At 31.2% G+C, this 27,084-nt stretch overlaps 1 protein-coding gene across 1 annotated transcript; it reads right to left on the bottom strand.

Annotated features, from left to right (window-relative positions):
* Positions 1–1,284: 1,284 nt before the first annotated feature.
* Positions 1,285–25,132, bottom strand: LOC107167833 (putative NADPH-dependent quinone oxidoreductase VAT1L). Its single transcript, XM_015517031.2, has 9 exons — positions 24,555–25,132; positions 15,283–15,412; positions 11,512–11,727; positions 6,085–6,224; positions 5,916–6,019; positions 5,768–5,823; positions 5,487–5,681; positions 5,194–5,389; positions 1,285–2,368 (listed from the first exon to the last, which is right to left on the bottom strand). Exons 1-9 carry the CDS (start codon positions 24,818–24,820, stop codon positions 2,334–2,336), a joined length of 1,338 nt encoding a protein of 445 aa, XP_015372517.1. The 5' UTR covers positions 24,821–25,132; the 3' UTR covers positions 1,285–2,333.
* Positions 25,133–27,084: the final 1,952 nt, after the last annotated feature.

Consider the following 27,084-nt stretch of genomic DNA (forward strand, 5'->3'; position numbering starts at 1 on the left):
AGTAAAATATATTCTTAAAATAGTCAAGTTTTATTTACTTTGGTTACAAATGTTCAATATGACCCCCACCGGCCGCCCGACACACATCTATACGGTAATCAAATTCTTCCCATATGAAATTGCAAAAATCAATCCTTTTTTGTTTGTCATCCGGTAGGAGGGCTTGTAACAGTTGTATTCGGTATGCCTTCAATGTCAAACGACGTCGTAGAACACGCCAAACGGTCGAATGTGGGAGATCTAGCTCTAGGCCTGCACGACGTGTAGACTTCTGTGGACTTCGAACGAAACTTTGTCGAACTCGCTCGATGTTTTCGTCAGAGGTACGAGGTCGACCTGAGCGTTTCTGTGCACACAGACAACCACTTTCTTGGAAAGTTTGGTGCCAACGTCGAATGCTTTGAGCAGTAGGAGCTTCAGTTCCATAAGTTCTTCGAAAATCACGTTGAACGGTTATCACCGACTCGCACTTATTGAAACGTAAGACGCAAAATGCTTTCTGTTGCGGAGTCGCCATAACGAAACAAACTAACGATTCCTAGTTCACTAACCATTACGGTGCCAAATTTATCAACTAGATAACTTAAAATAAACTTGATTATCTAATCTTTCCATTAATACATTGGCCATTAACCTGCGATTAACCGTCGCCGAACTATATCAGTTCGTAATCGGATGAAGACTTTTGAAACACCGTGTACAATCAAATTGAGTTTTTCAAAAACAGATTTTGCATAAAAATTCACGTTTTTCCTTTTTTTCTGTTTATTTTGGAATGTGTTTGTCGACAAACATAAAAAAATCGAATTTTTTACTTTTGACCTTCTTAAATACCTACCAACTAAATCCAATTTTTGACCAGAAACCACTCTTTAAATTAAAAATTTAAACATTATTAGTTATTACTGTCCCAAAATGTGATGGTAAAAAAATACCCATCATCTTAGTTCAATATATTAATTGATTCACTCAGAATGTTAAACAAAAAAAAAACATATAGGTAAGTACTGGGAAGAGGAACTATAATGTTTAAGTTGCTAAGGTTAATGAATTATAGAAAAAGAAAATCCCATCTAAAATTTAAACGGCAAAATGTTATCAATAATGAAAATCATCTTTTGTTAAACACATTTTTAAAATTATACACTTCTGAAGTTAAGCATTATGTGTCGTTTTGATAGACTGATGTTTTGTTACACCAGTTTCTAGTTCTGGAAGTTGTAACATTATGCCCCATTACCCTTCTCCCACACTTATCATTTCAAACAAATAAAAACATTCAAGTGTAATCATAGTTTATATTAAGTTTTAATTCTTAAACAATTGTCATCAGAATAGTACAGCTGATGTGATAGTTGTGTATAATTTAAGATAGGTAGTATGTATTCAATCACAAGCTTGCATAGTCACATCTAATATATTATTATCATAAAAATCCTTAAACCTATTATATTTTATATTATTGTAGACATTTTTAATTATTTTTTCTTTAATTTTTTGATTAATGATCACTTATAGTAGTTATTGAATATACTAATATACATATATAAATATATTATAATTATATATTTTTTTAATAGTTTAAAACAGCACAATAAATAATATATAATAATAATAATAATAGTAATAATAATACTCATATAAATAAATAAATATATATATGTGTATGTGTATAGATAAAATATAAATTATACACAATTGTGCATACACATTCATAATTTTTTTTTTCAAACGGAATTCATCCAATCTACATAAATCATAATACATTTATAGAATATGTGTTTAAATTAAAAATATATTGTTATGTAGCTCCCACATGTTTTTATTTAGAAATTGTATATAAAAAAATGATGGAAAAATAAATCATTTCATGTTTTAGTATAATATAAAACTTAAAATTTAAGCTAAAAAAAAATATAAATAATAATAATAATAGAAAATGCATATAGATGTACGAGCAAAATGAACCAAAACAATTATATAAAATTTAACATATAAGTATACATAATATTTGGTACATGTCTACTAGTAATAAATTAGCCTAGTGTAATAAATTGTTGATTAGGTAAAACAATTTATATCATTAATCAAAACCATAATATTGTAGGTATTTTATATAATATTATTTGACCAAGTATAAATGAAGGTAGTTTGTCAATACTTAAATGATTGAAATAAATATTTAAAATATTGCTAAAAAGGCTAAAATTGATATTTCATTGTTTAGTGTAATATAAGACTGGAAAAAAGCGCTAATGAGAAATTTATTTTATTATTATTATTATTAAATAAGTAGGTAGTAATTTTTGAGGATGATGTTTTCACTAGTGCATTCAACTTGATTCTTTTTCCTTCTCCTTTTCTTTAGCTGCAAATTATAAATTCAATTAATTATCAGAATATATTCAATAATTATCGGGTGGATGCTAGTGATGCTACTCAAAAATGTGTTTATTTGTCTTTCGTACATGTGTTTTAAATAATATTGTGATTGTTACTAAAAAAGGCATATAATTATAATTAATCAACAACAACTAGAGCATTTCTTTTTTTAATATTGATTCATTCAAATCCTTTATTTAATAATAATAGTTGAAAATTAAAATTATTATCGAATCCAAGTCCTCCTTCATTATATTCACTCTAAGAAAAAAGGATTTTGCCCATTAGTCACAATGAATAACATCCCAATCCCCTCCTAGTCAGAAGTCAAATATCTTGGTCTCATCCTCAACAATAAAATAACCTGGAATCCTATCCTAAAAGCCAAACGAAATGCCCTGAATACCTGTCTCCGCCTTCTGAGACCACTACTGAAATCTAAAATGAATATTAACACCAAGTTACTATCTTACAAGTCCTTACTCAGGCCACTATGGACCTATGGCATACAATTATGGGGCGCCACTAAACTTTTTAACACCAGTGCAATCCATGCCTTTCAGTCAATATGCCTTCTTTTATTTCATCTGCATCTTGGTATCTAACCAACAAAAACCTCCATAAAAATCTTAAAATCCAAAAAATTAACCACATCTCCAAATTAAATAACACCAGATTCCACAATAAACTTCAACAACATAAAAATCCACTAATCGACTAATCTTTAAATTATCAACAAACTTCCTGGTAACCTACGCCGTAGACTTAAAAGGCAATAGTGTAACATCTTATTCTTCAGTAAGCGAGCTGAATAAGTACTGGATGTTGCTACCAGGTAACACCTTTCAAAATTTAAAAATTATCATTGTCATTACCAGTGGCGCCCAAGGGGGGGTCAAGGTGGTTCAATTGAACCAGGTATATTTAGGGTGGGGTGTCCTTAAGTTAGGAAACATCACAACATGTTTTAGCATGTGAAGTGAATATCATCGAGTACAAATTACAATGTTGTGGTTATAAACATTAAACTACAACACAGACGACAGGCACAATGTGTTTACATTCTATAGTTGTTCTAAATAGTGATAGTAGTGGTACTGTAGAAGAGACAGCAACTTGTTGTAACAGCAATTTGTTACAGTAAATTATTTGAAATACTAGACCCACCAACCAAAATGCTACAATCATCTGATATAGATCTATTAGGGGCAGCAAATTGTATTCAAGTGACTCTAGATAAAATTAAAAATATGCGATCAGACAATGTGTTTACTAAACTCTACGACAAAGCAGTTGATTTTGTAAACAAATCAGAGTTTGAATTTACTCCTTTGTCTAATAAACGATGTAGACGGAAAAAAATGATGTCGGACGAAATTAATCCTGATCATGTTATCACTGATCCTAAATTAGAATATAAAGTTAATACGTATTTTTCAACAGTTGATGCCGCTATTATTGCAATTGAAGAAAGATTTCATTCAACAGGACAACATTTACTTAGAGATATTTCGCTTTTTTCAATTTCTCGTCTCCGTCAAACAAAGAAAGATAATTTTTCGTTACCTAAAGATGCCTTTAATACATTTTGTGAAGTTTATTGTAATTTTATCAATAGCTCTGATTTGAAGAGAGAATACATCCAATATTCAAACTCATTTTTTGAATTTGAAGAATCTGTAGGTTTTCACAAAACTTATATACATGAAGAAAAAGATGAAAGTGAAATAAGTGGAGACAATGAAGAAGAAGACAGTTCTGGAGAAGATGCAGGAGAAACAATAGTTGGTGATAAACAACATTTACAAAATGTGGGAACATTACTTCATTTATTCCAAGTTTGTCATAAATCAGGCTTGAAAATTGTTTTTCCATGTTTGTATGATGCATTGCATATTGCGAGTACATTACCAGTAACAAGTACTACACCGGAAAGAACGTTTTCAAAACTAAAAATTATTAAAAACAGGTTGAGAACTACAATATCACAAGAGCGCTTGGAAGATTTGATGCTCATATCTTGTGAATCTGATATAAATATTAATAATGAACAGGTCATAAAATATTTTTCTGAATTTAGCACTGTTTTAAAAAAATATTTAATGTAAAATCAATATACATCCATAAATTATTTTGTAACTTGTATATAGTACAATATATTGATGTGTTATTAAAAGTGAATAAAAAAATAATATAATTTTTAAATAATACTGTACCTCAAAGTTAGATTATTATTTTTAAGTTCATCAATCCATTTTATTAAATAATTGACTAAAATGTCTGTTTAGATTAAAACACTTGAAAGATAGATTTTAAAGGTATTTTTGTGATGGGAGACGCTATTTGCGAGCGAAGCGAGCGCCTTTGGTACAGGTAAAAATGTTAAATGTATGTTATCAATATTTACAGATTTAACAGGTAGGTGGGTGGCTATTGATTTAACTATTTGAACCATATATTTCATAGGAGTTGTGCGCCACTGGTCATTACTGAAACTTTATAGGGTGTTACTACTGGTTGTCACTTATCAAACCTACTCATTGTACAAAGAATATGTATAGAATATAGATTGATATTTATTTAAATAAAAAATAAAACTGCATAACCATGTATAATAACTAGTTTCCTAAGAAAACCACATAGTCATACAGGTCGCTATTCCGTACTATTAGGGCAATATTATTATGTTTGTTTAAAAATAAAGTGATATTCATAACCTCTTAGAACCAGTACTGCTTATAATATATTTAATACATTTTATAAGAGTTTACTTTTAGTTATTTTTATAGGTAATAGGAAGTAGGAACATACTTGTAGGACTTGAAGCTTCAGGAGTGGTTGTGCCATTAGCAGAAGAATCTTCTTCTTTCTTTTCCTTTTCTTTATCAGCATTCTTTGATTTTCCTTTAACAGGTGTAGCTGGCTTTGGTTTAGGTTCCAAGCTTGGATCTAACACAATTTTTCCAATGTTTTTCCTATCGTGCATTTTTTGCATAGCCTCGCCAACCTAAAATGTATTATCAACATTAATGATTATATTATTAACTATATTGTATATTTTATATGCTTAAATACTTAATATTAAAATATAGATAAATACTAACGTCTTCAAAAGCCCAAGTAGAATCAATAACTGGTTTAACCTTTCCATCCTTCCATAATCCAATCACTTTGTCAAAAATTTTTGCCACATATTCAGATTGGTTTTGGTGGAACAACACTCGCCTTAAGTTGAATCCCATTAGAGTTTTACTGTCATCAAACAATTTCAATGGAGAAATTTTATCCACTTGCCACCACTACAAAATTTAAAATAAAAAATGATTATCAGTAAACCAAGAAATCGTATTTCATTTTTAATATTAATTAGATAATCAAAACTTACAGATTTAGCAGCACTAAAGAAACTTTTTGTTTCTCCCGTGACAATGTTGGATGAACCTAAAATATTTTTTTACATTATAGAATGTTAACAAAACATTTAATTAATTTTACAAAGTAGTAAAATATTAAAGTAGAAAATTTATATTTACCATACAAAATATATTTTCCCATAGGTTTCAAAAGGGAATATCCACGGCTACATTCTTCACCACAAACACAATCCAAAAAGAGATCCACTCCCTCTGGAGAAACCCTAAATAAATCAATTATAAATTTTAATAACATAAATTCACTACTTTTCGAAATTGTGTAAATTACTTCCTAACTTCAGCTGCATAATCACTACCACGTTCCAAAAGATGATCAATAGTTCCTTTTAAAGCTTCATGTTTAGTTTTTGAAGCTACACCAAATACAGTGACATCTACAGTTTTGCAAAGTTGAGCCACTGCTTGACCCTGAACATAAAATAATTTTATAATAAGTTTTATTTTTAATATTACTTTTAAATGACTTAAAAAGTATTGTTTTTTATTATCTATTTGTTAAATTTAAGTAGTGATGTTTTGGAGGACTTACGACTCATTACTAGTACACTATTTAGTGTATTCTTCAAACAATTATTAGATGAGATACGCACATATACCTAAATACCTTCAAGATTAATCAAAGACAAAAGTAAAATTAAATATTAATTATTTCAAAAAATTGAATTTTTTTATCTTTATCTTTATCTTTAACCAATTACTTTGGTTGTCTGGTGGAAAATTAGGTAACTATCACATCAATATCAATAATTTTACAAACATAATCACAGCTATGTATACTACCAATGTTACAGACTTATGAGTTATGGTCAGAACCGTATGAAAGAATTTCAAGAATTTGTCGCCCTGGGTCAGCAAAAAAAATAAAAATGCCTAATTATACCGTATACCTACAAATTTAATGCAATTGAAAAAAACGGGCAAGTAAGTGGATGTCGCTCTGTAGTACAGTAGGTTACTGTAATGAATGGTATTAAATTTGAATTCAATGATGTAATATCATTGTATACGAAAAACGATTCTGAGTGGAGACGGTTTATCAGTCTAGAATATGTTATACTATATTAATTATATCGTTAAAATTTCAAAAAACACGTTGTCAGTACCTAACTATTTAATATTATAAAATCGTGAAATCGTGAAATCGTACGTTTTTTCTACTTTAACCGCTTTTATTTCGAGTACAGTTTCGAAAATCGAAGAATGACCTCTCTAAAGTACCAGCTCAAAAACATTATCTTTCAGACAAGATGCTACACTTGATACTTTTGAACAAGTTTAAGGGGAGAAAAAGTGTTTACAGAATAAAAAAAAGTAATAAACATCATTGTAAAACCAATACGTTTCTCGCTCCGCTCAGAATCTAATAAGTGTATACAATTATATACATATAATTATGACTTATCGTAATAATATTATGTTGTTATTTATGTTATTATTAATCATTAATACCATAGTATAGTAAATTCATTATATCATATTTCATATTATCACAACAACTATTAAAACATATGAGTTATGATAAACCTTGTATTGAATTTTCAATCATTTTGACTCAAAAATTTATTTTTTATTGACAGTCGAAGAAAAAAAAACTAAATGAATTAATTTCAAATATCTATAAATAGCTTAGGTACCTATATGAAGTTAAAATATGTTCAAATTGTATCATATTGTATGGAAATTGGTAAGATAAATATTTGGCAGAAATGTTAAGTATATTGACGGTTAATAATAGTTTTTGAATAACAAAATAAGAAAACCACTCATATAAATGAGAATTTGTTAATTAACTGACGAAAATTTTGATGAATTTTATCGAAATTCTAACGTCAGAACTCAAAAGCTCATAAAAAATTAAAGTGGAATTACGCAATCAATACATTTATCGCGTTCCACACAAAATTTAATTATAGATATTAAGTTATAAATTATATTTAAAAATGTAAATAATTATAAACTGCACATTGGGTATGCTACTATCACACTCAATCATAATCCAAGTTTTTAATATATTACATTTCAAAAAGTTGTGTCTTGCGACTTAAAAAATAAAAACTCAACTCTAACTGGGTTTAAGGGATTTTATAAACTATTCTCTATGTAAAATAAATGTTTTTTTTTTAAAGTAAAGATAGCGTCGAATAGGTACAATAAGATAATGTTATACCTTTTACTACAAAACATTAAAATATTAGAAGGTATTTACTAGGTACTGAATACTGATTTAATTTGATAATGGTAGACGTTTATATTTTTATGACTACGACTATAAAATGTTGTACTAAAGACAGAAATTACTTACAATGGACGAGTTTAACCCTCCATTGGTACATTTGTAATAAAATTTACTTTTAAATTCAATAAAATCTAAAACGAACGACAAATACAAATTAAAATATTAAACTCGTTAGTAAATTTAACATAATTATTATATGAAATAAAAATAAAACAATAGATAACAAACAAAATATGATTCTGTTCAAGCAACAATTAAGAATAATAATAAAGTTATCCTGATAACTTTGTAAATATTTAAAATTGTAAACTATCGAATAACGATATTAAAAGCATATATTTATATTGCGGGTTTTATAATATTTTATATTCGTTATCGTTTAATAAATATCAGACATTACTACATTGGTCATTAGACGATTTCATGTTTTAATTGGCTATACTTGTACACAGAAACATTATAAAGTAAAGATTTTTAATAAGCATTTTAATTATAGTAATTATTGAATTCAATAAAAAAGTACTGTTAGGATTTCTGAGCACTTCATCACGTTAGTTTTTTTCTTCGGTCCACGCGCAACAAAAACAAAACGAATAAACGTATAATTTTTTTTTCGAATAATCTTAGAGTAAAATCACCCATTTCAAAAGTTATTGAGAATAATATTTTTGAGAGTATGACATATCGATATGACGGATATATCTGAATATTATCTCAAAACAATTTAAAAATTATTTTTATGATTACATTTTTATTTTTCAAAGTTGAATACAAAGTCAAATAATAATTATAAATTCAATATACTAAACCACAGAAATATTATTCTCAATGTTTTTGAAATAATTGATTTAACTCTTAGATTACTTGAAAATCATAAAAAACTGATTTTACGTGAAGCGTTTTATCCCATCCATGTTGTACATGGGTCTGAGAGAGTAAACAAATATTACGATGACATCCTCTTAATTCTTAACATTAGCATACATTTTTTAATACTAACAAATAGGTACTGCATCCATAGTAATAACTAAAAAGTCTCATGAACGTCGTAAAAAGGATATTTTTATTTTTTTTATAGTTATTGAAATATTTTAATTGTAGGTATAGATGAAAGGAGCAAATTTTTATATTTTTGATAACTAATATTTTTCCGGGTTTTCACCAATTACGGTGAATTACACAATAGACTATAATACTAAATTCAAACACCTTCCTAATTCTAGAGTTTTGACTAATTTGGATATTTGATCACTTATAGTAAATTTTAAAGATGCATAATATGATATGTATAAATGACAAATGTGTCATGTAAATATTATAAATATTTAATGATTTAAATCAATATGAGTTTGAGTGATCTAGAACCTTATACGGATACGAAATATAATTGCTATAAATTATAATAATAATTAATAAATATGACAAACAACGGGGCAAACCTAAAAGAATTCATATAACGTTCAAATTCTTCACTTTAATTATTTTGTACGACTTTTGATCAAAAGGTTATCTCCCGGGTTTGCGATAAATAATAATAATTTACAATGTCATAAGATTTCTAATCGCTGAAATGTACGATTGTATATAGCAGCTAAAGACTAGGAGAAAATCGCGGAAGAGAGAGCGTCCATAATCGATTGATCGCGGTGAAAAACAATTGATATTTATTATACTGCTGCCGCGCTGAGTAAACACGTGAGCGTTTTCCTAAGCCAATCGGTATTTTTTTTACAGACTCAAGTCAGTATCTTATCTCTCTGCGGCAGGAAAGGAAAGAAGTCAACTTATTGCTCAATTGAATTATGTGTCATATTGTATCTTGTATAGTTTTATTATACTTGTATCACATTCCGCAGTGATTATTCGCATGTGAATTTCCGACATTTCAAATAATTATTATGTACACGTAATATATTCGATCGTCGCGTAGGATTAAGCATACTTTTAAAGTTTTATTATAAGTAACTATACTATATTGTATAAGTTTAATCATATTTATATAAATTTATATAGTATTTAAATATTTACAATAAATGTATCTTATAATGAACTATGGTCTATGGACTATGATGGTGCTTGTACCATTTGTACAGTGTCAACTTTTGTCGTATGCAGGTTTTGGATTTTCAAGTTTATAACGTGTTAGTCTACCGGCCTATGGTTTATTTTTCGATTTCCATTGATCCAAAATTCCCAACATTGCCATTGATCAATAGTGAAAAGTAACGGGTGTAATCAATAGTAACAGGGGATTAGCCCGCTCAAATAATTCCCTCCACCAAAAGAAAAAAAAAAGAAAAAATGTATTAGGTACGTTAGGTATTATTTTATAGTTTGTAACATTGGAACGATTTTTTATCATTTAAAAAAAATGTATGAATTAGATTCAGTTTTTCTTCTGTGGAGAAACCTTTTCTTATGTGCAAAAATAGGCATTTGTTGATATTTCTAAAAACATATAATAATATAGGAAAAAATATTTTTAGATGAAATTCAAGCCCTCCTCCCCATTTAAAGGCCTACTAATGCCTGCATGCTTATGGAGCATAATATATTTTATAATGCATAAAACTATTTAAATTACGTATGGTTTGTTATAAAAATAAAATACATATTTTAACACTTCGTTTCAAAATTGTAAACTGGCTTAACAATAAGTGATCGACAATTAGATCTCCTGCAATATACTATTATAACAACGGCTATTATCTTTATCTTGTATAACTATGTGTATATAATATACTGTACTATATAATATAGTAAGTTATTTATATCAAATGACAAATTTGTTAATTGCCATTATGTTAAATTATAGTGAAGAAATTATATTTTATGAATACGAAGAACAATAATATTATGATAATTTAAAATGTACGGCTTTTTCTAAAAAAAAAAAATATTATTATTTCATTAAATTTCATCAAAGGAAAAGAGAAAGAAAAATGCGATCTCAATCCGTCTCTACAATTACATCATAATTGTATACCTACAGCCCTGAAACCTGATCCAAATCAAACATAATAGAGTTCGAGTATTGTCAAACAACTTGAGAAAAAAATATTTAAAAAAGTTGTACAAAACCAATAACAAAGCAAACGATAAATATATAAATACAACAACACTGTATAAATGTACAACACTACTTTAGTGGTATAAGTTATAATTATTATAGGTATAGTTTCGACATTATGATGTTGCCTTCGAGTCTGGGTCATTACTCATTAATTAGTCAAAAGTTAGGAGTTACTCATTATGTTAGTGACTTGGTAATTTTTTTCCAACTTAGTTGGGGTTCACGGCTTAAAGTTAGTACCTACATTGTTGTGTAACTATATCATATAACTGCTACAGGTTAGTTTCTAACTTTGACTACTTAGTCACTCGGACACAGTTGCTACTCAATAAATCATATTATATTTTATTAAAATAAAACATATAATTAAAATATACACCACTTACCACCCCACCACCAGCCGAATGCAGGATCAGGCTGCTGCCGGGCTTGACGGCGCCCAGCTCGAACAGCAACACGTAGGCAACGATGTAGTTGGTGGCCAAGGCCGCGGCGTCTGCGTAGTTCAGGCCATCCGGTATGGCAAACACGTTCTTGGCCGGTACGGATACAAGCTCGGACCACGCGCGCCATTCAGGGAGCGCAACGACGCGATCACCAACCTGAAGATAAAATATGTGAGATTATTACAACATTATATAATAAAAACATAAAATTTAAATACAAATTGAAAAATAGCGATTTGTATTGATTTGACTACAACATAATTTCACAATATTATTGTATCAATAATATATATTTCAAAATTTGAACAGATTAATTTATTCATTTCTTATTCTATATTAGAAAAAATACAACAAACCTTATTATAATATCTATAATACCTATATTATGTTTGTATTATATAATATATAATATATTATGGGTGATGAATCATTTACATAATTCGTTTCTTAAAGTCTTAAATATCCCGAATGACTAAACGCGTTGTACGATTTATATCGTATCATGTATTTACTATTTATGAAGTCTGCTATCGAGCTATCGTATATACGGCTATAATATGCAATTCGTGATAATAATAATAATAATAATAATAATATCATGGTGGTTATTGATAATATTATTAATTATTAGGGCTCGGATTTATATGTAATAAAAATACCATAATATGTAAATATATATGTAATAAAAAATCACTTTATATATGTGATTAAAAAATGAAAATATGGAATACAAAAAAATTACAGAAAAATATAAAAAAATGCTTTATAAAAGACATTGTTATCTAATTTATTTATTCACCTTAATCTTAATCTTGAAAGCAATGAGATACCATAAACATACTCAAATTGTTTAAGCTAAATGATCGACGGTTTGGTCGTAACACAGATTTATACCAACTGAAGGAGAATTAATAATTATTATGGTAATCAATTTGCACGTGGGAGAACGAAGTCTGTTTTTTAGTTTTTCATAATAACCATCGAGCAAACTGGTTTTGGGTCACGAGCGATAAAAAAAAGTTACTATTTATAGTTTTTACGAACACTGGGGGCTAATAATAATAATAGGGGACTGAAGATGTAATCTCCGGGCTGCGACTCCCGAAACCATTTTAAGTTTGAAAACGTATCATTAATACGGATCAATGTGTAGTACTCTAAATATACACGCGAGTTTGACACTTCAGTATTATACACTAAAAATATAGACAATATTAGTACATCGATCACAAGTGATCACATGATATGATTAAATATCAGAGACATTAATTGGATAGTTTGATGATATTGTGTGTACACCAACTATTAAATAATATTATAATAATCACAATAATTATTAAAAATAGGTCGGAATATGTAATTATATTAAAAAAAAAATCATACTTATTTATTGTATTTGAAAACAAAACTTTGTAAAGAATGCTCTTGAGTTTAATCCGATCATTTTTCTAATAGTTTAGTTTAATTACTTTGATAACTCATGAAAAAAGAGCTTACTTTTAGAATGCACTATAATAAGTGAGCACAATAATGATAAATGTAATATATATATTTTTTTTTTAAATCTTTATATCTGATATTCACCCGTTTTTTTTTTATTAAAAAAATCATCAATAATGTTATTGCAAACAACATAACATTTATTCATATTTTAATCAGACAATAAATTAATTTTTTTTTGTTTAAAAATTGTAAGTTTTTTTTCGGTGATATACGTAATATATATATAATATATATTCACATCCGGAATTTTTTCTACTAGGTATATAACGTATATCTCTCCACAGCCCTCGTAATTTTCTTGTTAACGATCTGTATCTGGTGTAACACAATTCATGTTATCACTATATCATAAGGGATGAAAAAAATAATAAATGTGTTGACGTATTTATAGTGATTACTGTAGAGATTGCGATAATGTATAATCATCATAAAGCAGCGATATAACGTTTTCGGTACTTTTTTTCGCTGGTTACCCTCGGTCGAAAACATAAATCCTACTGAGTGCATAATTAACATTTGTCTATACAATCATCGTAAGGCCACCGACATTATTAGTGATCGGGCGTGTGGTACGAGGAAATTCCACGAAAAATTTTCAAAAACTAAACTTCCGAAACATTAGTTGTGAATAGTGATGACCACTGTGAATTATGATGTGACATTGTGACGTATACGCACACGCGGGCGGCGGGCACAAAAAATATGATCGAATTAACCGTTAATCCACCCTTCCCATCGAGCACTATGATGAATGATGATCACCAAAGATGTCGGCCATTAAATAGGTGTGTGGTATGTGTATATTGCAGTATTCGATTATTCAATAATTAGATTCAATGAGGATCAATTATCGTCATTATTCACGTTTCACACGACATCGCAGCACATTCTTCAGTCTGTGTCCCGCACGTGTGAGAGCACCCGTCGAGTGTCTATACGTATCTATGACATTATAATAATACACGAATAAGTGTCGGCAGCAAATGGCGCGTCTTCACTTCTCTCTCAGACACACGTATATAAAAAACGGTCTATTAAATTTTTTTTTACTTAATCATATTGACCAAGACGACAACGTTTGCATACCATGAGGTTAGTAATCCTTATAGCTTCCCTATGCGGGTTATAGTTTAATTAATAATAATTATTATTATTATTTATTATTATCGTCTGTATATACAACACACCGCTGCAGTATTATATATTTATATTATGTACACGCCGGACCCTCCTATGACATTGAACAGAGTAATAATACGTCCCGTCACTTAAGAAAATAACCGTAGCCCCGTCTCCATTCCGGTCTAGATGATAACATTGTATTATACTAAAATCAACCACAGACGATTCTATTGTAAGTGTAAAGAGTAAGGACGCCACGGCTGCCACACCTTCTTCACCTCTGCGCTTATTTGAGCCGCACGTGGTTCGCACGAACGAATAAAAACTTGTGACTTGTCCCTTTCTGTGAATATATACAGATACGATATTAATGTAGATAAAAGAAACGTGTTTAACTGGACTGCGATAATGGTGGCAGGCTGTGATGAGTGTGATGGGATTGCAATCGAAATTTATCCCTGTCGATCGTAAATAATATAAATTTCTAAATTCCTTCACATATTTGATTCTTAATCGTGTCTTTAACCCCAGAAGAGGCGACGACTGTATGGATACCATGTATACATAATATTCTATATACACACCACTCTATATACGAGATACCGCGCTCGCAATGTACACGCGAGCGCCGGATGCAAACCAACGATTCGTCTGACGGAATAGTTTAAATTAAGCCGGGCTGTTAAACGCACACATGCGCTTTTCTCGTGTATCAAGTGACTCGAATGTACATAAGATATATCATTATTAATCTCCGTCAAACACTCGCGTGGGCAACAATACGCGAATATTATTTTCGTTTCGTTATTCATTTGTCTATTAAAAGAATTTGACACCGGGGAATCGCGTATATAATATTAAGATACACGAAGTAAAAATCAAGAGCGGCTGGAAAATTGATACGCCTACGTATCAAAACTCGATACTACCGATGAACACAATAATAATAATAATAACAACATCCTATATAGGATGTCATATATCACAGACGGTTGTTGGTCAGGAATTTATATCACTGTAATTTAGTATAACATGTAAAAGTAATTTTCCGTGTCATAAATAATATATATAACAGATATTTCTCACCTTGAACTTTTCAACACCTTCTGCGACCTGTTCAATGACGCCGGAGCATTCAAAACCCAATATGAACGGAGCTTTAGGTAAAGATTCAATCACGCCTTGTCGAGCCATTAGATCTTGGAAATTTAAACCACTAGAAAAAAAATCATCAGAATAATTAATAAAAATGCTTTAAATAAATATATATATATATATAATAATTAATAATAAATGTATATTTCTTTTTTAAATGTTAGATAGAAAAACATAAACCCATCCTGAAATAGTTTATAGAGTATATTAAGTTTATAATATTATGGCTTCCTAACCGATTGGTCGATATCAAAAAACACATATGCGTATACTATATATTAACGATAAGGTATATCGGTATATGGTTATATTATATCAATATTCATCTCGTTTCAAAAATACAAGATTACCACGATAAACGAAGAAGAAGTTCGAAATCGTGAGGGTGGGGCTACCTAAATATTATTTTAAAAAATAAAAATAAAAATATGAATCGATATTAATAACAATGGATAATAATACAGGTGTCTTCTTCAACATAAAACTGTTGATATGACACACGATACACTTTCACATTTCCGCATAACAATCTCATCGTCGTTGTACACGAAAATGAATTTTGTGTAATTTTTTTTTCAATTTGTACAATCGAAAAACGTAATCCACTTATCGTGTCACCAACACCGTTGGACGGGTGGCGCCACATATACGTATGTCGTATATACATACTACATTTTACCTATAATATATGTATATATAGACCGTTATAATAGAACATGGAACATGGGCAACGAGGTAATTCAGAACGACAGTAGGTATACCATAATCGAGTTTAAAAAGCATTTTTAGCCCGCCGCTGGGCCGGTGCGCCAAATCGAGGGGGCGGTTATTACTGCGTACACCGAAAACGTTGCTATTATTGGCCGTTGCACACCCCAATTGGCCCGATTTTTATTTTATTATGAGACACGATCTAGTACAATAATTATATCGTAATGTAAACGGAGCACGACGGCGTCGGTAACAGTGGCGACGACGATGACGGCATCCGTTGCGTGACCGACGGTAGTTAAACAGTACAAGTGATATTATATATATCGTAGTCGAGTAGAGTAACCCCTGGAGAGATAGCGGAGTGGCGGCAGCCGTGAGTAGGTACTGCATAGTTAAGTATGTTATATGAGTATAATATATTATGTTTGGTGTGGTCGGACGGTTTGGTGGCATAGTCGTCATCGTGGTTTGTACTTTGTAGAATTCGCGGGGTGTAGTCACGCGCATTCGTATGATGGGGGCGGTGGTTAGCATGAGGGTAGAAAAGGGGAGAAAAAACAGTATTTGTCAGTGACGCCGACATGTCTAGACATGTTGTGCAGTCATGTAACGTGGTTGCCGCCAGCCGTTGGGCCGCCGCCGCGACACTGCACGTCATCCATTATATTATATTATATAGGTGTATTATTTGTAACGACGACGTAGTTTTTATAATATTTATATACTGCTACTATTACTACGTACGGGCGTGCGGCCATACGTTTTTATTATTACGAGGTATCTACATTAAATAAAACGCACGTATATGATGTATAATAATAGTAATAACTATAATAATACATAACCGGTAGAATTTTTAATAATAATAAAATAAATTAAGTCGAGCAATATGAATACGTGCAGGCGGTCGCAGCGGAGATGCGCGTTCGTTAAAATGAAGTCCGTTGTCGAAACGATAAATAAAAATCGCAACAGCGGTCTTAATTTTTATCCCTTTGGATTATCAATTTACTCCAACGACTACCCACGCATAATAAGCAATAACAACCACCACTTCATTAGAAGTAATTTAATGAGTTTCCTCATAGAGTCAGAGCTACTTCTAATCTGCCAGCGTACCGTAACATTTCATATTGTGTTAGGCGTATGACGTAAATCATTTTGATAACTCGCGGTTTTATTTTGCGTCCCCATCTCGGTCCCCAAACACTTCTTTATACGTCAGAAAACACTGAAAAGAGTTTAGTTGAAAACTTCGGATGTGACGAGTTCGTTTTCATAATATCACCCCATCAATCTCAGGAAATTCTAAATAAAATAAATAATATTCTGTTCTGGCGGTAGGTACGTCAAATACTAGGCACGATTGGAAAACTGCGGAAATCAGTCGACCATGGGACTTATAAACACTTTTTTTGTATATAATAAAAAAGATAGATATAGTAACCTACTTAATCGTGCTACTGTGCCAGCGTACGACGAATTCAGATTTCTCCTTGTCGACGGTTAACGACAATCGTACCGGAACAAACTTTTCTTTTCCAACCCTCCTCCCACACCTATAGTACTATAGTTTATATCACTACTTGACGCAAGATTCACTGATTCACTCGAAAAAATAAATAAATAAAAATAACGACTTTTATCATTATTTGGACACTCAAGTAAACAGATAAGGTCAAACCGTATCGGTGTGTTTCATTGCCGGTTCGAAAACACGAAAACTACTATTATTTTAATAACTTTTTGTTTTTAGTGTTTAGTTTGCTATGATTCAACGCTATATGTCCTGATATGATGTGCTTATACTGGTTTATTATGATTTTATCCACAATACTGTTGATTGTTGTTCATAGAATCCGACCTCATTTTATTTATTTTTTCTACGTCGACAATATTGTTTATTAGGTTGATATAGGTACTAAATTATATAATGAAAAAAAATACTCATTGTGTTTATACACGTGGTGACATGACACAATATAAATCATCTGTTGGTAATCCCGACATCATCAACCTAAATCATTATAATATAATATGATAGTATCGAGGATAGTTTATTGTATAAGTAACTACAGAAAATAAAAAAAATAGTTATTGAAATTCGTACTGGGGTCATAAACCTAATTATTTTCTATGATATAACTATATAAGATATTATGGTTTTAATCATAAAAACAACAAGGATCGATGTCTCCGATTTGAAATTTCTAAAAGGAAAATTCTGTGGCAATGACAGTATACATATGTATTAATATTAAAATGCAATTGCAATATGCATATAAAGTTCAGTGTTTGACAATAAACATTATATAAGTAGTATACAAAATACAGTCAACAATTAAAATATAACACTGTATGAATAAGCATGAATAAAATTATTGAATATTTCATTCCATTCGATACCGTAATCAACTGAACCCTTCGAATAATATTATCTGATACGACGCTATACAAGTATATCTTATAGCCTAAATAGATACCTACTAGAAAAAATATGTATACTAATAAGTTCTTTGATGATACCGAAAAAAAAATAATATAAAAGACATAACCGAAATCATTTTTTACACAGCAACCAACCAAAAAATTAATTTATTGTACGAGTAACGGAAGAGGGGTAAACACATTTTATTACAATGTGTCTTGGTTTAGTTTTTTAACCGATTGGCCAAATATATGAAATGCAGGTGCTGGTGAACGTGACATCGGTACTCGTAACGTATTATACATATATACATAGTTTTTACAAGTGATGTGGTGCCGTGGGGGTATACAACATTTTGAAATGGTAGTTACAAATTTGAACAAACTATATAACAATTATTACTGGAGCTAAAGTTCAAACATGCGGGTGCCAGCGTTTCGACTAACATAGCTAATAATTAACATTATCATTGTATAATATTGTTATCGAAGTACGATGACACATCAGTTGTTGAGTTAACAAGTAATTCCAAATATTTGATCCGTATTAAAAAATTTATCTCGGTCAAAAGTCAAAATTATTACTATTATTAGGTATAAGTTATCATTTATCGCACCCGTCGTTAAAATAACGATAGTCTTTCGTCATATTGTTTTTGTCATGTTAAATTTAAGCATTTGAGTATACAATGTTGGCAACATATAACGGTTTTTATTTTCGGAATATTTTTTTCTTATAATATTTAATCAATATAATATATCAAAAATGTGAAACCACCAATACTAAATAAACAAAATTAAATAAATTAAATAATAGATAAGAAATGTATATTTGTAAAATGAATTTATGGTATTCACAGCATTCAACGATTTACGGATATTGACTTATATGCGTTGTCTTCAGCAAACATTTGTTTAATCTCATGAATTAAGAAAATACTTGTACGATAATGCTAAGCTATAAATATAATATGAAATCTACTATACATATAAAGGTATTATATGTATATCCTTAGAAATATATTTCAGATTCTTTAGCTCATAATCATTTTCATATATAATGATTCATCATTAAATCCAAATTCAACACTTCCATTACTGTTACCTACTTAATGACGAAATACACTATTTAGGAAAATCTGATATACGTCTATACAGCAAAGGAAGTTCTCCAGCCTTTAGTAATTTTAAGTTTATCAGTTTCAGGAAAAGTTTTTTTTCACATTTACAGTGAAAAAAACTTTAAATAAATTAATAAAATATTTGTGACTAATGTAAATTTTTAATGATATATTAATTAAAAGCTCATTTTATTCAATGCACTATACTATAAAAATGTCATTAGTAGGTACCTATATCAACAAATTAAATATCAACACATTAAAAAGTATTTTATTCGATGAATGAAAAATATTTAAGGTATTTAAACGAGAAATTCCTGCACGATTCCTAATAACACACCCCTGCGTCAAGGAATGTTATCATTTTCTTCCGTTAAAATATATGGGCATCGTCCAAACGAATTTTTATATCATAAATCCTTTGTTATACATTTCGCGTTTTTCAACCCCTACATTGGATTTAGAGATCGAAGATAATTTTTATTCTCGGGTAGTTTGGTTTAGGCTATACACATATTCAATATTGAAAAAAGCAATAGGCAAAAATATAGTCTGAAGTCTGATGCTATAATTTATTATGGTGTTATATAATTGCTATAGTTTTTCCACACATTTTTACAAACAAAAAACAATAGTTCTACAAAAACATGGTTAAGTTGTTGAAAAATTTGAAACACTTATAGATACGAAATTAGTTGTTTATTGTCGATGATATAACCTATTTACTGATAGTTAAGTCCACAAAATATTATATAATAAAACAATAAAATAAGTAAAAAATGTCGGATAAAATATTAACTGCCAAATCAATATTTTTAACAACACACTCAATAATTAATTGTTTAGACAATAAGTCAACTATTTGTTTTTTTTTAATCCGTTTTTTATCTTATTATAATGATATGGAATGCCTTCGCGTGTTATTTATTGATGGCATATATTTTCCCTGATGTAGGAATAGATACTAATAAATCGTTCTATTAAGTGTTCGATACTAATTATATACGTATAGGTATTAAAATTAATCAGTTTACACATTAGTCTTCGAATTCCGTAGGTAAGTAATATAAAATAATGGGATCGGCCCGAATGACTCATCACGAACCGGGGTGAGAGCGTTTTTCGCATCAACCGATCGATTACAAGCGTACGCACACACGTCTATCCACTCTGAACTTGCTACAAAATTATAATTTCCTCAATGCATCCTTTCACGGCCAAACAGCACCACGATAACGAGTTTTGAGCATTTGAAGTGATACGAGCAAAAAGTTAAGAGGAAGCCAACTCATTGTTAGTTGTCTCTCTCTGGCACAAGCGTAACATAAGCAATAAGCATTTAAGCAAAAATTTTTTTTATGTCTTTGAGTTGGGCTTAAAAGTAATATTACCTATAACATAAATTATAGAGAATACTTTTAAGGTTAGGTACGTCAAAATATTGTATCAATACAATTTAATTTACTCATTTAAATGCACAATATATTAATTTTTTAAAGTCAAAATAATACAATTTAAAACCCACATGTAAAACCCTAAAAAACATAATTCTATACAATAATTATATGGAATAATGTTTTATTAATAATTTTATTACAAAAATTATTTTTGTAATAAGTGATTTAACTAGAAAATCACAACAAAAAAAAACGATTTTATGCAAATGCATTTGACAAATACGCTGATCGTGGGTCTGAAACAGAAAACAAAATAATTGCGCTGACGTTCTCTTTAAACAGTAATTTTTCTTTTTTTTTAATAGTGCGATGCACGAAACGAAAGAGAACGCAAAATAAGATTAATGGTACGGTGACAGATTTAAGTCGTGCCGTAGTAGAAGTTGACGGAGTAATATGCGCCGAAAGAGTGACGACTTGTAAGCCACCATTGCAGCACACTATAATGCTATTCGTTGTAATAATGTATGATATTACACTGGACTTGTTGATCACTTCGTAATATTGTGATAACGAGCGCGTGTATAATAGCCAAGATGGGTGTAGGGGGACGAAAAGCAGAGCAAACCGTTGAACCCATCGGCGTCGTCGAAAAGATTGCAACATGTGTTCGTGCCTTCAGCGGTGGCCGCCGCGTCGGGGCGCGGCGTTGCCAGGTTTGGTCAAAACATCCCTGCCGTGGCACCACCGCGAGCTGAGCCCCGTACGTTACATATATATATTATGTTATGATAGTGCAACCCACGCCCAAATCGTCCAGATCGCGAAAAAATGCACGTCATGCATGGTCATATTATGTTGTTACGAATCTTGATACGATTTTGTATATGCGAGCACATCCCAATTGTTATGCTTCAAAAGAAACCGGATTTTATTTGTATAGGTGTACCTCCTACTATACATTTTTTTTTTGACATTCGTTCAAAATGTTGTTCCTCGATGGCGGAAATACAAGTGTTTTATTTCTTATTTTAAGTATTTTATTATGTAACCGCTCGATGAATATTTTTTTTCGGTCTTATTCCGGTGACTATTTCAAAAGTCACATTAAAAGTAAAAATTTATGATTATTTGGCGGCTTTTTTATAAATATTTTTAACGATTTTTATTTATCGATATTCTATTATTTTTAAAACACGTGGGGATGCTCCACGAATATTATCATTATTTATTATTTATTGTCCGGTTCTATTATAAAACTAAGGGATAGGACTACTACAGGAGTATTGTAAATAGCACATATTCCGAAGTGGCATACAATACTCATCGATAATAACGACGACTGCGAATAACGATCGCCACTCGAGTTTTCACCTACCAAGCAAAAACAGATAAGAACCGTAAATTCTATGACAGTAATAAAGGGAGGAACAAGTATAATAATAACAACAATCGACATATAATATAATATATTATATATATTATAATTGGAATGATTTCAACGACATAAAAAAGAAAAATAACAATCAATAAAAACCATCTAGATTATAACGAGATCGAGCATAACAATATTTTATATCACCAAAACATGAACAGCTAATGGAATTTCGTTTTAAATGTTCAACTGCCTTACCAACCAGGTCGGGGGTTAGTGTCTGGTGGTAAACGACGGACTTGCGGACGGAGGACGTTAAATTTTCGCGAATGTTAGGTCAGTCACATTCAACGGGTTTTTGGGCAAACGAACAAGTAGTAAAACCCGCCTTCGCACGAAACGAGCGCAAGTTATTACATAATATATTATATGATATACACATTGTTGAAATGTAGTTTTTGTATTTCGATAGTCCAGACGGCTGCGCGCGCTTCTCAGGCCAAGGTTATCCAATTCCTTTTTCACTAAGCTATTATTATTTTATTCTGTTCGTTCTGGTAATTGAACAAAATCCGACCGTTATAAAAATAAAAAACCAGTCGGGCTTAGAAACATAGATAATATTCAAATGATTCGGTCATCATTTTGTCGTCCTACAAATACCGTCGGGGCCCGGTGATAATAATCACTTTAATTTTTTTTTTCGTAGAATCACTGCCACAACATACAACAATTCTGAAAATTTCGTTAATTTCTATTTCCACACCGCGAACGGGTAACACAAACAACAGATTATTTTTTTTATGTTTCCGACATTATAATCTGTCATCATCGAATACGGTATGCACATATATTTTGTTTAATGTTTGAAGAGCTGTTATACGTTTAAGTGTACAAATCGAATGTTCAATGATGACAGATTTTCGAATGCCGTGATGGTATGGTTATCAACAATAACTTTTAGTAGAAATACAAAAAATAAAATCGTTTTTGAAATAGAAAAATGAAAATGATTTAACGATATTTGTTTGTCCATATGTTTCGTTTTCTCGCAAGCACCCGCCCGTCAGATGACTATTGTTGTGCGCGAACTCGGGCGAAAACGCAACACGTTGTCGGCGCGACGACCGCCGAACAACGGAATACCAAACCCCAGTGTTTGCACCCGTCGAACGAGTAGTCAGTCTACTACGGGTCCGGTTACTACGGAGAATGATCGCGGCGAAAAGGGGAGAAAAAAATCCACCCGAGACGTCCATTTAATCCCCGTTCGGTGTTTGTGTACACACGAACGTCGAACGTATTGAAAAAATAATATTAAAAATTATTATAACGACGACAATGTATAGAAGGAGATTTGGACACAAATAAACAGGTGGGAACGGCGGGACAGCTGCTACCATGTGTACGTCGTTCGGGAGGGGTCCCGTTGCCGCGGCGGCCGTGGGTAACGATTTATGGCTGAAAAGATGGATTGTCGTTGTCTCCACCGCTTCGTAACACTCGTGCGAAAACTGATACAGAACATTATTACTTATTATTATCGTTTTCCCTCGTTCGTGAGCTTAGGACTCAGCGAGAGATTACGACAAACAGGTAGCCGGTAGGTGCGAGCTGACGTGGTATAATCTCTACCCGCCCAACAACGAATGGGTCGCCGGCGATCGATGAGAGAGAAATCGTGGGACGACAACAGGTTTAGGTCGTTTCTCATTTACGTATGGATAGTGTATTATAGGATTATACAACAGATTTACGAGGTGGTGACTAAATAAAGTATTCGGAGCAAAAAACGAAAAATAAAAACGCCCTTGACGGTGGCAGCACCACTACACTAATATTTATAATATAATTATTATTTCACTTATTTCTTTTCAGACAACCTCAGCGCTGTACTTATTTCTTATATTCCGTTTTACAACCAATCCACCACAATCATGATGAAAAGCATAATGAACAATAATAATTAATAACAACGTGTCCCCACGGAGATCTATTTTTACGCACAAACTCGAGAGGGAGCGGTTTCGAACTGTTTAACGCAATACGCAACCACCATATGTTAGAATCGGCGTCGTCAACGACGGATTGGTAGCACAATTATCGAATGATGGTACACGTAAGGGAAACAAACTTAAAACGTTAATGTTGTGATAAAAGATTACTCACCACGCCTTCACCCTGATCACGACTTCACCCTCGCCCATGGTCGGTTCGGGCTTCTTCAGGATCTTGACGGACTTGAGACCGCCGAACCCGGTGAGCACAACGGCTCTCATCTCGGCCTTTGGTGGTTCCTCGACTGCGGCCACCGCAGCTTTGCCATTGCCCTCGGCTTTCGGCTGTTCAACGGCCGTCTCGGACGCCGGTTTCTCCTGCAATTGGTCGCCTACAGCTGCTGCTGCTGCCGCCACTGGTGTATTTTCTTCGGCCATGTCGTTCGATGTGGATATTAAAATGTCAAAAATGTGTGCGAGAAAAAAAATGGTCCAAAGGATTTTTCTGTGACGAAAAAAAATGTATGTAAAACGCGTATGGATAATATAGCCGGCGTACGTGCTGGATTTCGTATGTCAGCGAGTGTCGACAGAAATAACAACCGTCTGAGTCCGCGTTACTACGGTGAGTGGCGAGTGCCGTTCGAGTGAACCGTGGACGCTATGGTCGCTATGTGACTATGTGAGTAATAGCGCCGACAGCGTTGCCGAAAGAGCGCGGATTGTGGCGGCGGCGTCGATGATTCGTCCGGCGGCAGTCGTGGTGCTGAGTGCTGGTGGCGTCGGGGCGGCGGCGGCAGTAAGTTGCACACCCTCTCGTGAAATAAAATGCCTTCTCTTTTCTAATTTTCTATACACGTACTGGGAGCCGCAGTGTGGCCACGCGTCCGTTGTACAGTTACCGTACGTCGACATAACCGAAATACGGTAATTATGCGGTCGGCGAAAAGGAAGTTCGTTATTATTATTATTATCTAGCGACGTTTGGGCGTTTACTTATTGGCTATACTTTTCTGTACGGAAGTTTGGCGCCCGCCGCCCATCACCCATGCACTATCGTAGCACCTAGTAGTACCGGTACGGAGGTACCCTCTAATATTATTACTCCAAGCTTTTGCGTTCAGCTTTTATTTTTCTTCCAAACTAGTTACTGAGGAACTCGAATACCCAATAATTACATTTTTTATTGGGAGCAATTTCTCAAATTTTATTATTCTAAATCAATCAATTTTCGATGAGTTCGATGAGGATATAACAATCAAATAGGTATTATATATTACGATGTCATTTAGAATTTGAAAAAAAAAGCATATAGCTATGTATTATAGTTAATTTATTTGATATTTAATTCACATTATTATTCATAGATCATATAATTTTTAAAATGTTTCATATTTCCTTCAATTTTAAAGTCAATAGGAGACAATCCTAACTGTCAGAAACAAGTCAAACGGTTATTGGTGGCAATATTAGACTTTAAGTCGACAAGTAGTAAATTTATTCGAAATTTTAAAATTTGACATTTCAAAATCTAGTCAGTAATTTTAAAGATTACCTACACTCCCCCCTTTCCAATATTTTTTTTAGATCGTCACTACCAAATGATTATAATATATAATATCTATATTGTATATTGTAGTTTTAAAGCAGTTATATAGGAGGTATTATAAATTATTATTTTAAAAATAAAATTCTTAGTGATAAACTTGTTGTACTTATACCTAATAAGTTATGAATTATGATATGTATTTATTGTATTTAGTTACATAAGAAATAAGATCAATGTTATGTCTGACTGCTTATACAGTTGCATAGTTTGGAGGTGTTTTAATGTTTTACCTAGATATATAAATATTAAATATATAAACTATGCCTATAATACATGAATATTACGCATATGCAAGGAGAGATAATAGTAAAATAACGTTAAAAATTAAAAAAATTGAAATGTTGCATGTATTTTATGTAGTTTAAAATTTGAATCCATGTTAAATAGTCAATAGTTTTATACTATGATACAAAATTAAATTGTCTTTGCATATTGTACGTTGTACGTATAGTCGTAGGTTATATAGATTATGGCTATAGCTATTCATAATACATCTTTAATTTTGATCATAAATATTTTAATTATTTTTAATTCGGTGATATGAAATCTTGAATTTAAATTACGTACTTTCATTTAAGTATAATTTTATAATTAAGCAAATATATTAACAATTACATAGTTATTTCAATTTAATTAAAAACAGAATTCATGATTTAGTCAATTTTACGATTGAGACATCATAATATATTAAATATATGTTATATAATATACTCTGTCTATTCATAACTAACTTATTCATCCAACACATCAAAATTATCGTGGCAATTAAAAATGTTTAAATTAAATTACTAAAAATAAACTATAACAGATGTTTAAACTAGTAACTACAAAGATAAGTCAGTAAAATATTTTTATAAGTCTTCATACTTGTCTATTATTGAATTTCACAAAAATATTTACTTTAAATATTTATCTCCCTGGTTATTGTATTTGTATTATAGGTATGTTTATATTGAATTTATAGGGATCTTATAATACAATAATTATTATACGTCTACACAAAAGGTAGTTACTATTATATATATATATATATATATATATATATATATTTGAAGTGATAACTTGCACGTGGCGTAACGATAGCAACAGGCTC

This window comes from Diuraphis noxia, unplaced genomic scaffold, assembly GCF_037042655.1.
Source record: "Diuraphis noxia isolate RWA-SAM2 unplaced genomic scaffold, SU_Dnox_SAM2 contig0002, whole genome shotgun sequence".
NCBI lineage: Eukaryota > Metazoa > Arthropoda > Insecta > Hemiptera > Aphididae > Diuraphis > Diuraphis noxia.

What these genes read in the sequence shown, in the direction of transcription:
- LOC107167833 (XM_015517031.2), bottom strand. Translation starts at nt 24,820, where the DNA reads ATGGCCGAAGAAAATACACCAGTGGCGGCAGCAGCAGCAGCTGTAGGC. An exon ending in CTACTTGGGCTTTTGAAGAC is followed by an intron (nt 5,390 to 5,486) that starts GTTAGTATTTAT and finishes AATACATTTTAG; the next exon opens with GTTGGCGAGGCTATGCAAAA. An exon ending in TGAAGCTTCAAGTCCTACAA is followed by an intron (nt 2,369 to 5,193) that starts GTATGTTCCTAC and finishes TATAATTTGCAG; the next exon opens with CTAAAGAAAAGGAGAAGGAA.